Source organism: Macrobrachium nipponense, chromosome 11 (genome assembly GCF_015104395.2).
Source record: "Macrobrachium nipponense isolate FS-2020 chromosome 11, ASM1510439v2, whole genome shotgun sequence".
Classification (NCBI taxonomy): Eukaryota; Metazoa; Arthropoda; class Malacostraca; order Decapoda; family Palaemonidae; genus Macrobrachium; species Macrobrachium nipponense.
In genome coordinates, this window is record NC_061087.1 from 12,944,866 (window position 1) to 12,957,084 (window position 12,219).

At 36.0% G+C, this 12,219-nt stretch overlaps 1 protein-coding gene across 1 annotated transcript; it reads left to right on the plus strand.

The window, feature by feature from the left end:
- The first annotated feature begins 398 nt into the window (after positions 1–398).
- On the plus strand, positions 399–2,550 carry LOC135224480 (uncharacterized). The gene is made up of 3 exons (XM_064263523.1): positions 399–519; positions 854–1,091; positions 2,182–2,550. The coding sequence occupies exons 1-3, from the start codon at positions 514–516 to the stop codon at positions 2,343–2,345; spliced, it is 408 nt and encodes a 135-aa protein (XP_064119593.1). The 5' UTR covers positions 399–513; the 3' UTR covers positions 2,346–2,550.
- Positions 2,551–12,219: the final 9,669 nt, after the last annotated feature.

Consider the following 12,219-nt stretch of genomic DNA (forward strand, 5'->3'; position numbering starts at 1 on the left):
CCGTGGCGCGATAGTGTTATATAGAAAACAAGGAAATAGAATAACCTTGAGATCGGGACAGTCTATATTGGGTAGAAAATTCCCAGTAATCAAGTATGTTATATTTTATTTGGGAAATTCTATAAGTATAAAACAGATTTTGGCCACTATATTTCTGATGGCTTCCAGCATGTCCGTAGCTTACTTGTGTGTGTGTGTGTGTGTGTGTGTGGGTGTTGCTTGGTTCTTTTGTGTAGAAATAGGAAAAAATCTTTGAGTCAGGATTATAAGTAAGTTAAAATACTCATGTAAAAAACTACAAAAATGAGTCATCGTGGATCATAAAAGATCTCAATGCTCCAACAACTAAATGCGTCTAATTTCAATTTCATATTTCCGCACAAACTAACTAGTTGGCAACCGCGCGTCCCTTCTTCCCGGCCAGTTGTATATAATGGTTGGAAGCAGCGCTTTCTGCACAAGATACTCCTATCTCAAGTAGAACTTCAGCCAGATCGTTCTCAAACACCCAAGATGCAAGTAAGTGTTCTAAGACATCCTTACCAAATCATGTTATACATTCTTAAGTCCACCTCAATTTTTTTCCACTGTCTTTATGTGGTGCTCAGCGCTCATTATGAGTTTGCAACTGTCAGGAAAGTGAAATCATTAATTTCCAACTGTGGTAAATGAAGAGGAAAGTTTGAAACTCCAGCCGGTGATACGCACCTCAATTTTGAAGTGGAATTATCATTTGGCGCTCAAAATCAAGACTTCTTTTCTGCACCCACTCTCTCTCTCTCTCTCTCGTTCATTTTTGGTATATGTTCTCCAGGATTAGCCTTAACCAACCATTACTTTTTTCTTTCTACAGCGCGTTGTATGTTTGCTGGTCCTAGCTGTGGCCCTTGTGGCAGCACAAGACAAGAAGCCGGAGGGAAATACTAGATTCGGTCCAGGTGGTCTATCCGTACCTGTAGGGGGTCCTATTGGTGGTGGCATTTTACCTATTGGTGGCTTACCCGCATGCCCACCTTTGGCCCCACCAAGGCCCGTATGCAAATTCTACGAACGCAACCACTGTGGACATTACATTTGCTCCGTTGACCAGAGTGAGTAGGTTGAGCTAATCTGGCTCAAGTTTTTTTTATTATTTTCAGAATTACGAAGAAGCAAACTAAGAAGTAACAAATGAATTGACGAAGGCAATTAGAAAGAAATATTCAAATTTTAGACTTCAAGACCCCTAATGAGTTCTTTGTGATATATTAAAAGAAATCCCTGTTTTCATTTTAAATGTTATGAAAAAAAATGAAATATTACTATAATTTAATCAAAAAATTATATATATATATATATATATATAATATTAATATATATATCTATATATATAATATATATATATATATAATATATATATATAGATATATATATCTAATATATATAATATATATAATATATATATACATTAAATGGAGAAAGCAGAAGGTTCAATTTAATTGCCAAGTTTAAGCTACTTAATGTGACTAACCAATAATATAAAATCCACAATCATACATTAGAGTATTTTACTTTGTAAAACAATTTTAACTTCAACGCTGATGGGGGAAAATTTGTCAATGAGAACTGAACTAACATCATGATCCCAACCAAACTCAGTTGCAACATACCGGCTTTAGGACAACCGTTCAGTTTAACATTATTATTATTATTATTATTATTATTATTATTATTATTATTATTATTATTATTATAATTATTATTATTGTTGTTGTTGTTGTTGTTGCTGTCACGATGAAATTCACAATATCGGGATAAAGTTTTGCGTAAAAAGATCCATGATTATATAAAAGAATCGCATTAATATGCAAAAGATAACACAAAGACTTTCAAACAGTGTTCACTTGTTCAGGTGTTCGAAAGTGCCTGTTTTATTATTTACATGTTAATGTAATTCATTTATATTATTATTATTATTATTATTGTTATTACTATTATTATTATTGTGAGTCTTGAAATGGATAAATAAATCCAAAGTTATTTATGGGGAGTTTGAAAAAGGACTCGAACAGATTTTCCCCCATCAGCTTTGACCTTAAAATTGTTTTACAAAGTAAAATACTCTAATTTATGATTGTGGATTTTTATATAATTATTACTATTTCTAACAAGTCTCCTAAAAAATCTCTTTTCCTCTTTCAGAGCCATTCGAGTGCCCTCCAGTCAGACCCGAATGCCCAGGTCTGAGATTCGGCCCCACCTTGTGCTACACCGACGACGACTGCTCCGGGCACGATAAGTGCTGCCCCGACGCCTGCCTGGATCACCTGACCTGCAAAGGACACTCCTCCGGTGTCTTCTTCTAAAGAGGAGTCCTCTTGTCATTGGCGTTATTAGCATTATTGGCGGCCAGCGAAATTGCTTTTTGGGCACTCGATTTTTTTTTTTTTTTTTTTCATTTCATTTACTTTGTCAAATGTTTTAAATTCTCTTCATTAGCGTTATCCCACATGCTGTCTGTCTTCGTTATAATCTATCCGTTATATAATAAAACTTAAATTATTTACCGTATTTCTGGTTTTATTAAGACTTCAGACACCTGTTCCCAGTCGCTAAGCCTCCAGATACATGCATCTGAACGAACGGTGCGTACATGCATTACATACATACACGTATACATACATATTGTGAGTATACGTATGCAAAACGGTTATAGATAAAAGAAACGTTTTAAATCGTATTAACGATTAAAGTTGCCAGACCTAGAATAAGCAAAAGTTTTAACAGCAAAACTCCTAAAGACTGACATACGTTGCTTGACAGAATTCTCCATATGCCTATAGAAAGATGGAACTTGAGATAAAATCTTTGGAAAACAGTAGTTATGACACTAAGTATGCACAATGGAATGATATGAAAAAAACCCCAAATAATGAGAGAAAAATTGAGATTAATTCTTTCAAATATCTGAGAAAAATGGTTGTCAAATAAAGGTTGCCTTGAGTTGGAATATAATATAAGGCTGAAAATGGTCACTCAGATAATGAGCAGGCTGGATTAAACCTAGCAATGAAATTCTTTGGCATTATATATAAAAGTAATATCTCAGATATTTTGTTGATCTGAGATCAGGGCTTCTGAGGGACGTAATCTTTGAGAATACAAGAAGAATCCAAATCGCGCGTAACTATTGAATTCAACACCTAAACAATTAACCTTTAGAAACAGTTGAATAGTTACCACTCATTTGGAGAAATGCTGCCCCAAAACCAAAAAGTCAAAGATGCTAGAGCCTAGACACTTTTTGAAAAATTCTGAAAGAGCGACTAATGTTATTCATGATCAATAACTTTATTTAGTTCTAGCTAAGATGATTACAGCAAAGCGAGGTCATAGTCATCATGCATATTAGTAAGGTATTCAAAATTCATCGCATATTCCACAGATCTTAAACATGCTAGTATCTCTCTCTCTCTCTCTCTCTCTCTCTCTCTCTCTCTCTCTCTCTCTCTCTCTCTCTCTCTCTCTCTCTCTCTCTCTCTATTATACACATATATAAATCCCCAGGAGAGGATTATGCAGGGCCGTTACATAGGTGCGTCACAGCTTTTGTGGTCTGGAGGAATTTTCCGGTTGATCCAAGTGCCATTGATATGCCACTTGATAACATCGATAAACTATAAACTATAGCTGGTAAAAACGCAAATAGAATATAGAAATACATATATTTCTTCAAACTTCAGAAGACACAGGGTTCAAGCCTTTCGTGTACCTCGAAGTGTCAGCCCATCCTCGACCGAGACGCACGTTCCCGAGCTGTAACCGAGTACCGAGACCTTCCCATATCTTGTAAATTAACCATAGAATCTTCTTGAAAATGATCTCGTTGTTTCTCACACGCAGCTTACCTGCAGAATCTATCTCAACCTAACATTTGAGCATAGAAGAAAACATGACTGGTGCAATACTATAAAGTGTACATCTCGGGAATTAGCGACCGGGACACCAAATAAAGACTTAGACTGCATGTTCTTCAGGCGAAATACTTATGGAAACTACATGCGCGATGTTGACCAAAGTAAGTTTATAAGTAATTCTTAATCATATTTACTATAGTATCTGGTGACTTTTTTTTCTGAGGAAATAGATTAGAAAAGATAGAATGAAAGAAGTAACGCATCTCCCATCACTCATATGTGTAACCTTTGGCTTTCTTTTCACATACGTAAGACCCTTCGGATACCTTCGGGTGAGACCCTATACTGCCCGATATTCGGCGGCTAAGTTGCGCCCCAGATGTGAATGTCTGCCACATCAATTATAACCCGTATAATAATGATATCAATAACCAAACTTCAGTAGAAATGGAATGAGAAAAATGATTGCTCGTCGCTTGTCGCTCGACGGCTCGTTTCATTTAGTAGTTTATGATTACTTATTGTAATCTGATGAATGAGGCGTTAGATATCAAGAAATGAAGAGAGAGAGAGAGAGAGAGAGAGAGAGAGAGAGAGAGAGAGAGAGAGAGAGAGAGAAGAATAGGAGAATAGAACTACCACCGAGTAACATGACAAACTAGTTTTCCAAATACCCGCCCGGCTAGCAAGTTGGACCTTTAGAAAGTTCATTTCAGTGCTGTGCTTAAGAATGACGTCATAAGCCAGAAGTCCAAGGAGTTTCCAAGTACTGCAATTCCTTAAATTTGGTTTAATTCAGGAGATGCATTCTTTCTAAACACACACTGGCCCTTGTGGATGTATGCGACTGGCAAGACAAATCCAAAATGGTTGTCCGCCCTGGGTGGGGCGGGATAGGTGCGGAGACATCCACCCTCCTCCTGCAAAAATGTTTGTCCGCCCCAGGTGGGGCGAGATAGGAAGGTGATCGGGAGGGCAAGAAACAACAGCCCTGGGTTCCAGCGCGCCGACAAGCTCGTTTCATAAGAAAAAGTAAACTGTCTCTTTACGAAAACTGGAACAGTTCGGAGTTTTCATGATTGTGAAAGAATTGAAGTTCATTTCCGACTTCAGACATTCTCAGATAGCTGAAGACAGTGATGGTTATTCATAAGAGATTCCCACGAACAAGTTGAATGTGAAGGTAATTCCAGAGTTGAGAACTTGAAGATTTTTGGGCTTTCCAAGATGACCCGTTATCTTATGGTTGAAGACTCTTCTCTCTCTCTCTCTCTCTCTCTCTCTCTCTCTCTCTCTCTCTCTCTCTCTCTCTCTCTCTCTCTCTTTGTATACGTTGGACTTCATAGGAATAATTATTGGCCAGTTTTTCTATATTCGCCATTTTGTCCAATTTCACGTAAGACATTGATGAATGACAAACAAGTATACTAACACTCGTTTAGAACGAAATAAATGGCTTACAGACTATTGGCTTCTAGGCTCTCTGCCACTTATTATTATTATTATTATTATTATTATTATTATTATTATTATTATTATTATTATTATTATTAAAAAAAGAGATTGACAAGGGAATCGAACAGTTTCCCGAAAGCTTTCTGTACAGATTTGTCTTTAAATAGATGGACATATACATAACTGGATATGTTTCTCCCTTATTATTATTATTATTATTATTATTATTATTATTATTATTATTATTATTATTATTATTATTATTAGGTTACCATCGTCGTCACTCTGCAACTGATACAGTGTATTCTTCCGAAATGAACTACACCAGTTAGCAGCTAGGTACGATCCTCTCCGAAAAATGACAAACTGTCAAAATCATTGGCCAGTAGTTGATTTCGGAAGATAACACTGTATCAGTTATAGAGTGACGACGATGGTAACCTAACAACAACAACATACAGAAAACACTACAAAAATTTAACGCAGCGTTACAGTTACCACTTCCAATATTATTATTATTTTTTTTTTGGTCTATCACAGTCCTCCAATTCGACTGGGTGGTATTTATTATTATCATTTTGATTGTAGTAAATGAGCCTCAGTTATTATTAGTATTGTGAGATTATATAAGCATCAATCATCACCATTATTATCATTAACATTATTATTATTATTACTTTGAGAGTATATGTGTCAATTATTATTATCATCATCATCATCATTATTATTATTATTATTATTATTATTATTATTATTATTTATTATTATTATTATGTATTATATTATTATTATTATTATTATTATTATTATTTTATTATTATTTATTATTATTATATTGATTCTTATTATTATTATTATTATTATTATTTATTATTATTATTATTATTATTATTATTATTATTATTATTATTATCAAAAAAGAGATTGACAAGGGAATCGAAGTTTCCCGAAAGCTTTCTGTACATATTTGTCTTTAAATAGATGGACATATACATAACTGGATCTGTTTCTCCCTCATTATTATCATTATTATTATTATTATTATTATTATTATTATTATTATTATTATTATTATTATTATTATTATTATTATTATTATTATTATTATTATTATTATTAATGGGGATGGGACCAGCTTCACCATAAAGAAACAGTCTGGCTAAATGGCGTTTCCTTTTCACCCAGCGAACTTGAAAATGAAATATAATATTAATAATAAATAGGAGATAAATGAATAACGCTATAGCACGTGTTGTGAAGGAAAGTAATCGAATCTCTCTCTCTCTCTCTCTCTCTCTCTCTCTCTCTCTCTCTCTCTCTCTTCTCTCTCTGTTAGATCACGACAAACAGAACAGTCAAGAGAACATCAAAGAACAATGATCTCGATGGTATTGTCGAGTCATCTCGGCTGATTCCGGCGTTTCTTAAATTTAAAAGAACCCCCGTAGCGATGGTTAATGCCATCAGTGCACCTCATGCGGCGCACTGTAGGCATTACTGAAGGTTCTTTGCAGCGTGCCTTCGGCCCCTAACTGCAACCCTGTCTTCTTCAATCTTACTTTCCACTCTCTCCTAACACTTGATTCATAGTGCAACTGCCTTGTTTTCCTCCTCTTACTCCTTCCAAACCTTTCACTCCCTTTTTCCGTTTCAGCGCTGAATTACTTCTTGGGTCCCAGTGTGTGGTGTTTAATCTTAATTCTGAATTACTTCTTGGGTCCCAGTGTGTGGTCTTTAGCCTTAATTCTATATTTAATTCAGTCAAGTCTTAAAGAATACTAAAAGCTTGACAACAGTTATGATTTCGAAAAACCATATACTCGAGGAAAAAGAATCCAATGCAACGCACGGTTTTGGAGATATCTTGTCTCGTCTTCGGTGGGGGAAAACTGAATGTCTTACTAACTTTGTCGACACAAACTCCATCCTTCAAGGTTATAATTGAGTGTCCAGGAATAAGTATTAAATATGCCTCATAACAATGATAATAATCAATATTTAGGTAGGTTCATTTGTTGTGTATGTGCGAGCGAATGTTTCTCTCACGAAATTAGAGGCGTCTTTAATACCTGATTCTTCCGTATTTCAGTCGCCAATAAGCTGCCAAAATATATTCTAACAATTTTATCGTTCTAATCACCACGGTATCGGTTGTTTAGAGAGAGAGAGAGAGAGAGAGAGAGAGAGAGAGAGAGAGAGAGAGAGAAAGGGGGGGGGGGGCGCCTGCGGGGAATCTTTCAATCGACAGATTCCAAACCGGAGAGACACTCACCCTTAAACCCCTGGAAATTACAAACCTGATATATGACGTCATAATGACGTCATCAAATCTTGCCGCGAAGACTTGAGCTCCTGTGTACGCCCAGTGCTCGCATTGCCTTGATTTGATGACGTACGACCAATTTAAGAAAAATAATATCTTAAAGTATTTTAAATTCATAGAATATTTAACAGATAATATTTATCTTCTTTTTGTGATTTAGACAGAGGCTAGAATTCGTAATTCGGCCAATGATAATGTCGAAAATTAAATATAGAAAAATTTTGTTGCTCTCTTTATTAAGAAAAGAGGCAACTATAATAAAACACGTCTCTATTTGAACCTGGTGTCTGATATTCTTTTGGCATCAAATTATAGCTGACCAAATCATGTATACTCCACCTTCTTTGTTTATAGCGTTAATTTAACCGCTTTCTGAACCTCACTTGTTATCAAAAGAGTTCATTTCATGTCCCTTACCTGCAACCCCTTTCATTCCTTTTAATGCACTTCCGATCGTATGCTCTTTCTGACATCTTACTTTCCACACTCTCTTAACAATTGTTTTGACATGATATGTGGTGCGGAATGACCTCATAAGCTCCAGACCTTGGTCTATAGCATTTTGTATTCCAGTTCCAATGTCGATTTATTTCATGTAGCTGAAATCATTCATAGAAAGCACAAATTACCTCATGGAAATATTTTTGTTGAAGAATAGTCAGTCTTAATACAGTGAAAACTGTCTGTATGTTTATCGTTATCAGGTCTTAGATTTCAAACCTAATTGTTAATTTCAATGATCAGTTATATGGAACATAATGCGCTCAAAATACGACTTTGTACGGATAAATACGTATAATGTCCCAGTGAAATTAACTGAAGATACATTTTCTTAGCTGTCATTATCGTAGTCCTCTGATACTATAATGTTCCAGTTTGATAAAAGCAGGTTATTGGTCAAAGCTCGGCCAAGCAAGAATCTGAGTTGACCTTTAAACCGTTGTTGTAGGCCCCATGGAACATAACTTCATGAATTCAGGCTGCTTAAAAAAAACTTTCAGCGACCCCCCCACCCCACAACCCCCATCAAAAAATGAATGAATAAATAAATAAATGAAAATAAAAACTTCAAATTACTTACGCAGGAATACTCCTAGTCGATAATCTTGTCAGAGTAAGAGAGCAACGTTGATTCTTATCTTATTTCAGCTTATTTACACAGTGAATACAACAAACATTACCATAATTGCTGTCTTAGCCAGTCTGTGCCGTAAGACATGTTTTCGGGAAGAAGAGAGATCCGATATAAGGATATACGTATAACGTATCTTAAAGGTTTGAAGTCTTATTGGAACCAACTTTAAAGGGAACAGGAATTTTCCCAGGAGGTACTTCGCCCTCTTACATGCAACGTGTCCGTGGCGCGATAGTGTAAAATAGAAAACAAGGAAATAGAATAACCTTGAGATCCTGACAGTCTAAATTGGGTAGAAAATTCCCAATAATCAAGTATGTTATATTTTATTTGGAAAATTCTATAAGCATAAAACAGATTTTGGCCACTATATTTCTAATGGCTTCCAGCATGTCCGTAAATTACTTGTGTGTGTGTGTGTGAGTGTGTGTTGCTTGGTTCTTTTGTGTAGAAATAGGAAAAAATCTTTGAGTCAGGATTATAAGTAAGTTAAAATACTCATGTAAAAAACTACAAAAATGAGTCATCATGGATCATAAAAGATCTCAATGCTCCAACAACTAAATGCGTCTAATTTTTGTTTCATATTTCTGCCCAAACTGGCTCGCAAAGCAGGTATAGTGTCTCTTCACACAAAGGAGATAACTATCCGAGAGCAAAAAACCTCACCTCTTGTAAGTTGGAGATCCCCGGATTTTTCTGGTCTTAACCGGTTCAGACGGCGGAGGCGTCTTTCCTCCCAGTGTCTGCAAGACTGAGAATCCAAAGAGCCGGCCAAAAATAGAGCAAGAAAATGAAGGTCATGATAATTCATTCGCGTCAACCGACCGCATCGTCCGCGGTCAAAAAAATGTGAAAAGCTGAAGTTTGGGGAAGATTCAATTTAGAATAAGGATATAGCAAGATGGTCCTGTATTCTGGAGACAAAAAGAGTCCACAACGGTGGGAGTGTGATAGTGCGACTCTCTCTCTCTCTCTCTCTCTCTCTCTCTCTCTCTCTCTCTCTCTTTCTGCGTGTGTGTGTGTGTGTGTGTCTGTGTATAATGTGTTATGCACCAATATTTCCCATATACGTACTTACTCAAGATGCGTAAGACCCTTGTATATCGTTAGATAATGTAAAATGTTAAATATATTTACATTTAGATTAATACAGAATTTGCAAATGACTGGGTGACTACCCTCTGGCTAGACAAGACAATAAATAAAAAAAAGCAATAACAGACAGACAAAGCGAAGGTTACAGAAAATCTTTTTTGTATGAAAAAAAAGTAGGAAAAGATTTTATATGATTGAGTTCGTCGTTAGACTCCATCACGGCGTTCTTGGAGAGAAATGTGACCTTGAACATTTGCGTATACTAGAATGCACAAAAACCTTTATTTATGTCGTTAATGGTAAGCAGGATACTTTCAGTTGATATATACTAATATTCAGAAATTTTTCATCTATTATGAAGTTCACTTGTGTAATAACAATGGATAGTTTTAAGGTCATATCATGTTTACGATAGCGTTTTGTTTTTATTTCACGCGAAATGACTTCTAGAAGCGAACTAATGGGGAAGAATTATTCTTGTTCTGTAAAACAGTTTTAGGTTGCAATAATATTGCAGCTAGCAACCGCTGCATTTGGCAATGGCGAAACAGTGACGTCATCCCTGATACACACGTCATTTGGAAATGCACTTATGCAAAGGTTGGCGTGACCACCGGTATAGAAAATCATGATGTTTTAATCCTTTAAAATAAAGACATTGCAAATGTCTGTGGATATTAACAAAACGAAGCTCTGAAACGAGAACTTCTGGCTTCTAGTAAAGTTGCTGAGAAACGTATAGCTGCTAGACATCTGCTCGTTGTATCTAAAATTAAATGACTGAATGGCAAAGTTTGATTTCAAACTCGAGCGAATTCCTAGAAAGTGCTCGTAATTTACCTGATTGTTAGATTGACATAGTCTATCATAACGTCAACATGTTTGTTTCTAAAGGAAGTATACACTTTTTGCTCTAGCTCTCTATATTACAGGCGTCAATGACCCAGGCTCTCTCTCTCTCTCTCTCTCTCTCTCTCTCGCTCTCTCTATCTCTCTCTCTCTTCATCTCTCTCTCTCTCTCTCTCTTATAGATTATAATATATATATATATCTATATATATATATATATATATATATATGTGTGTGTGTGTGTGTGTGTGTGTGTGTGTGTGTGAGTGTGAGTGTGTGGTGTGTGGTGTGTATGTGTGTGTGTGTGTGTGCAGCCAAAAAATAATTTTAAATTCAAAGGCATACTCAAAACTATTTAGTATATTGAATATGCCTAAATTACGTTTTTCGCTCTACACATGTAAATCAAATTCAGACATACTGAAATACTCGTTTAATTTTCTAGTCTGTAGCCTAGATCTGGCCGGAAAGAGTGACATATTCATTCAACATATCCATAAATATAAAAATCGGAAACGGAAATTGAACCATTTACGTATACTGCCTCATAGCTATAATATCTTTCAGCAGAAGAGCCAGCCAAGTGTGGCTTTTAGCTGTAGCTCTTCCACCACACTGCTGAACATTGCTTGGCAAGCGAATGCCTAAAATTTTAGCTACAAGGGTGAGAAGTGCCATAGAAACGTAAGTGTGTTTTGATAAACTGCTAATCTCCTTTGCACGTGGCTAGAAATTTACACAAATTACTATAAAGTTTTTTTTTTTTTTATTTAGGTACCACTGCAGATCTTCCACCTAATACCAGTAGTGCATTAGATCATGTCTCGTCTATGTAATGGAGAAATCTGCCGTGTTGATATGAAGCCTGCATTGCAACTATTGTATACCGCGACTCTTTCGGGTTAACGTTTGCCTAATCTACTTTGATTATGCCCTGGCCGCCAGAATAACTTTTTGCTGAACGTTTTAAATGTGAAGAATAAAAGGAAAGCTTTCATTTTATTAGCACATGAGCAGTTCGCAACTCCAGAGCTTGAGAGATTCATGCAAATTCCCTATGTTTTGAATAAGCAACCGGAATGTACAAATAACTTGCGCTATGATGACTGTCTTTGGCGGAAATTACTATCGCGGTATTTCAGGTTTCTCCCTTACTCCATGTCGACTCGGTAAAGACAAATGACTAACGTTGGGACATTCTCATTTTGTTCATATTCACTTACAATCTTTAAATAAAATGCCATTTTTTTTTTTTTTTAGTACGTCGGTCTAGATTAAATCGTCTTTGTCCCAGCAAACGCCCTTGCCGTAGGACAGCCTCTAAGCGCTGGGCAAGGTGTTGAATTAGGAAAAGAGGGCCCTGGTGTGGACTGTTGGACTCTGCCAACAAGACGAAACATGTTGTCCTTTAATCATTCCATTATAACAAATTCAATGCGTCATTTGTGTAGAGAAGATCTTTC

Coding starts and splice junctions, on each gene's coding strand:
- LOC135224480 (XM_064263523.1), top strand. Junction 1,092..2,181: donor CATTTGCTCCGTTGACCAGA/GTGAGTAGGTTG, acceptor TTCCTCTTTCAG/AGCCATTCGAGTGCCCTCCA.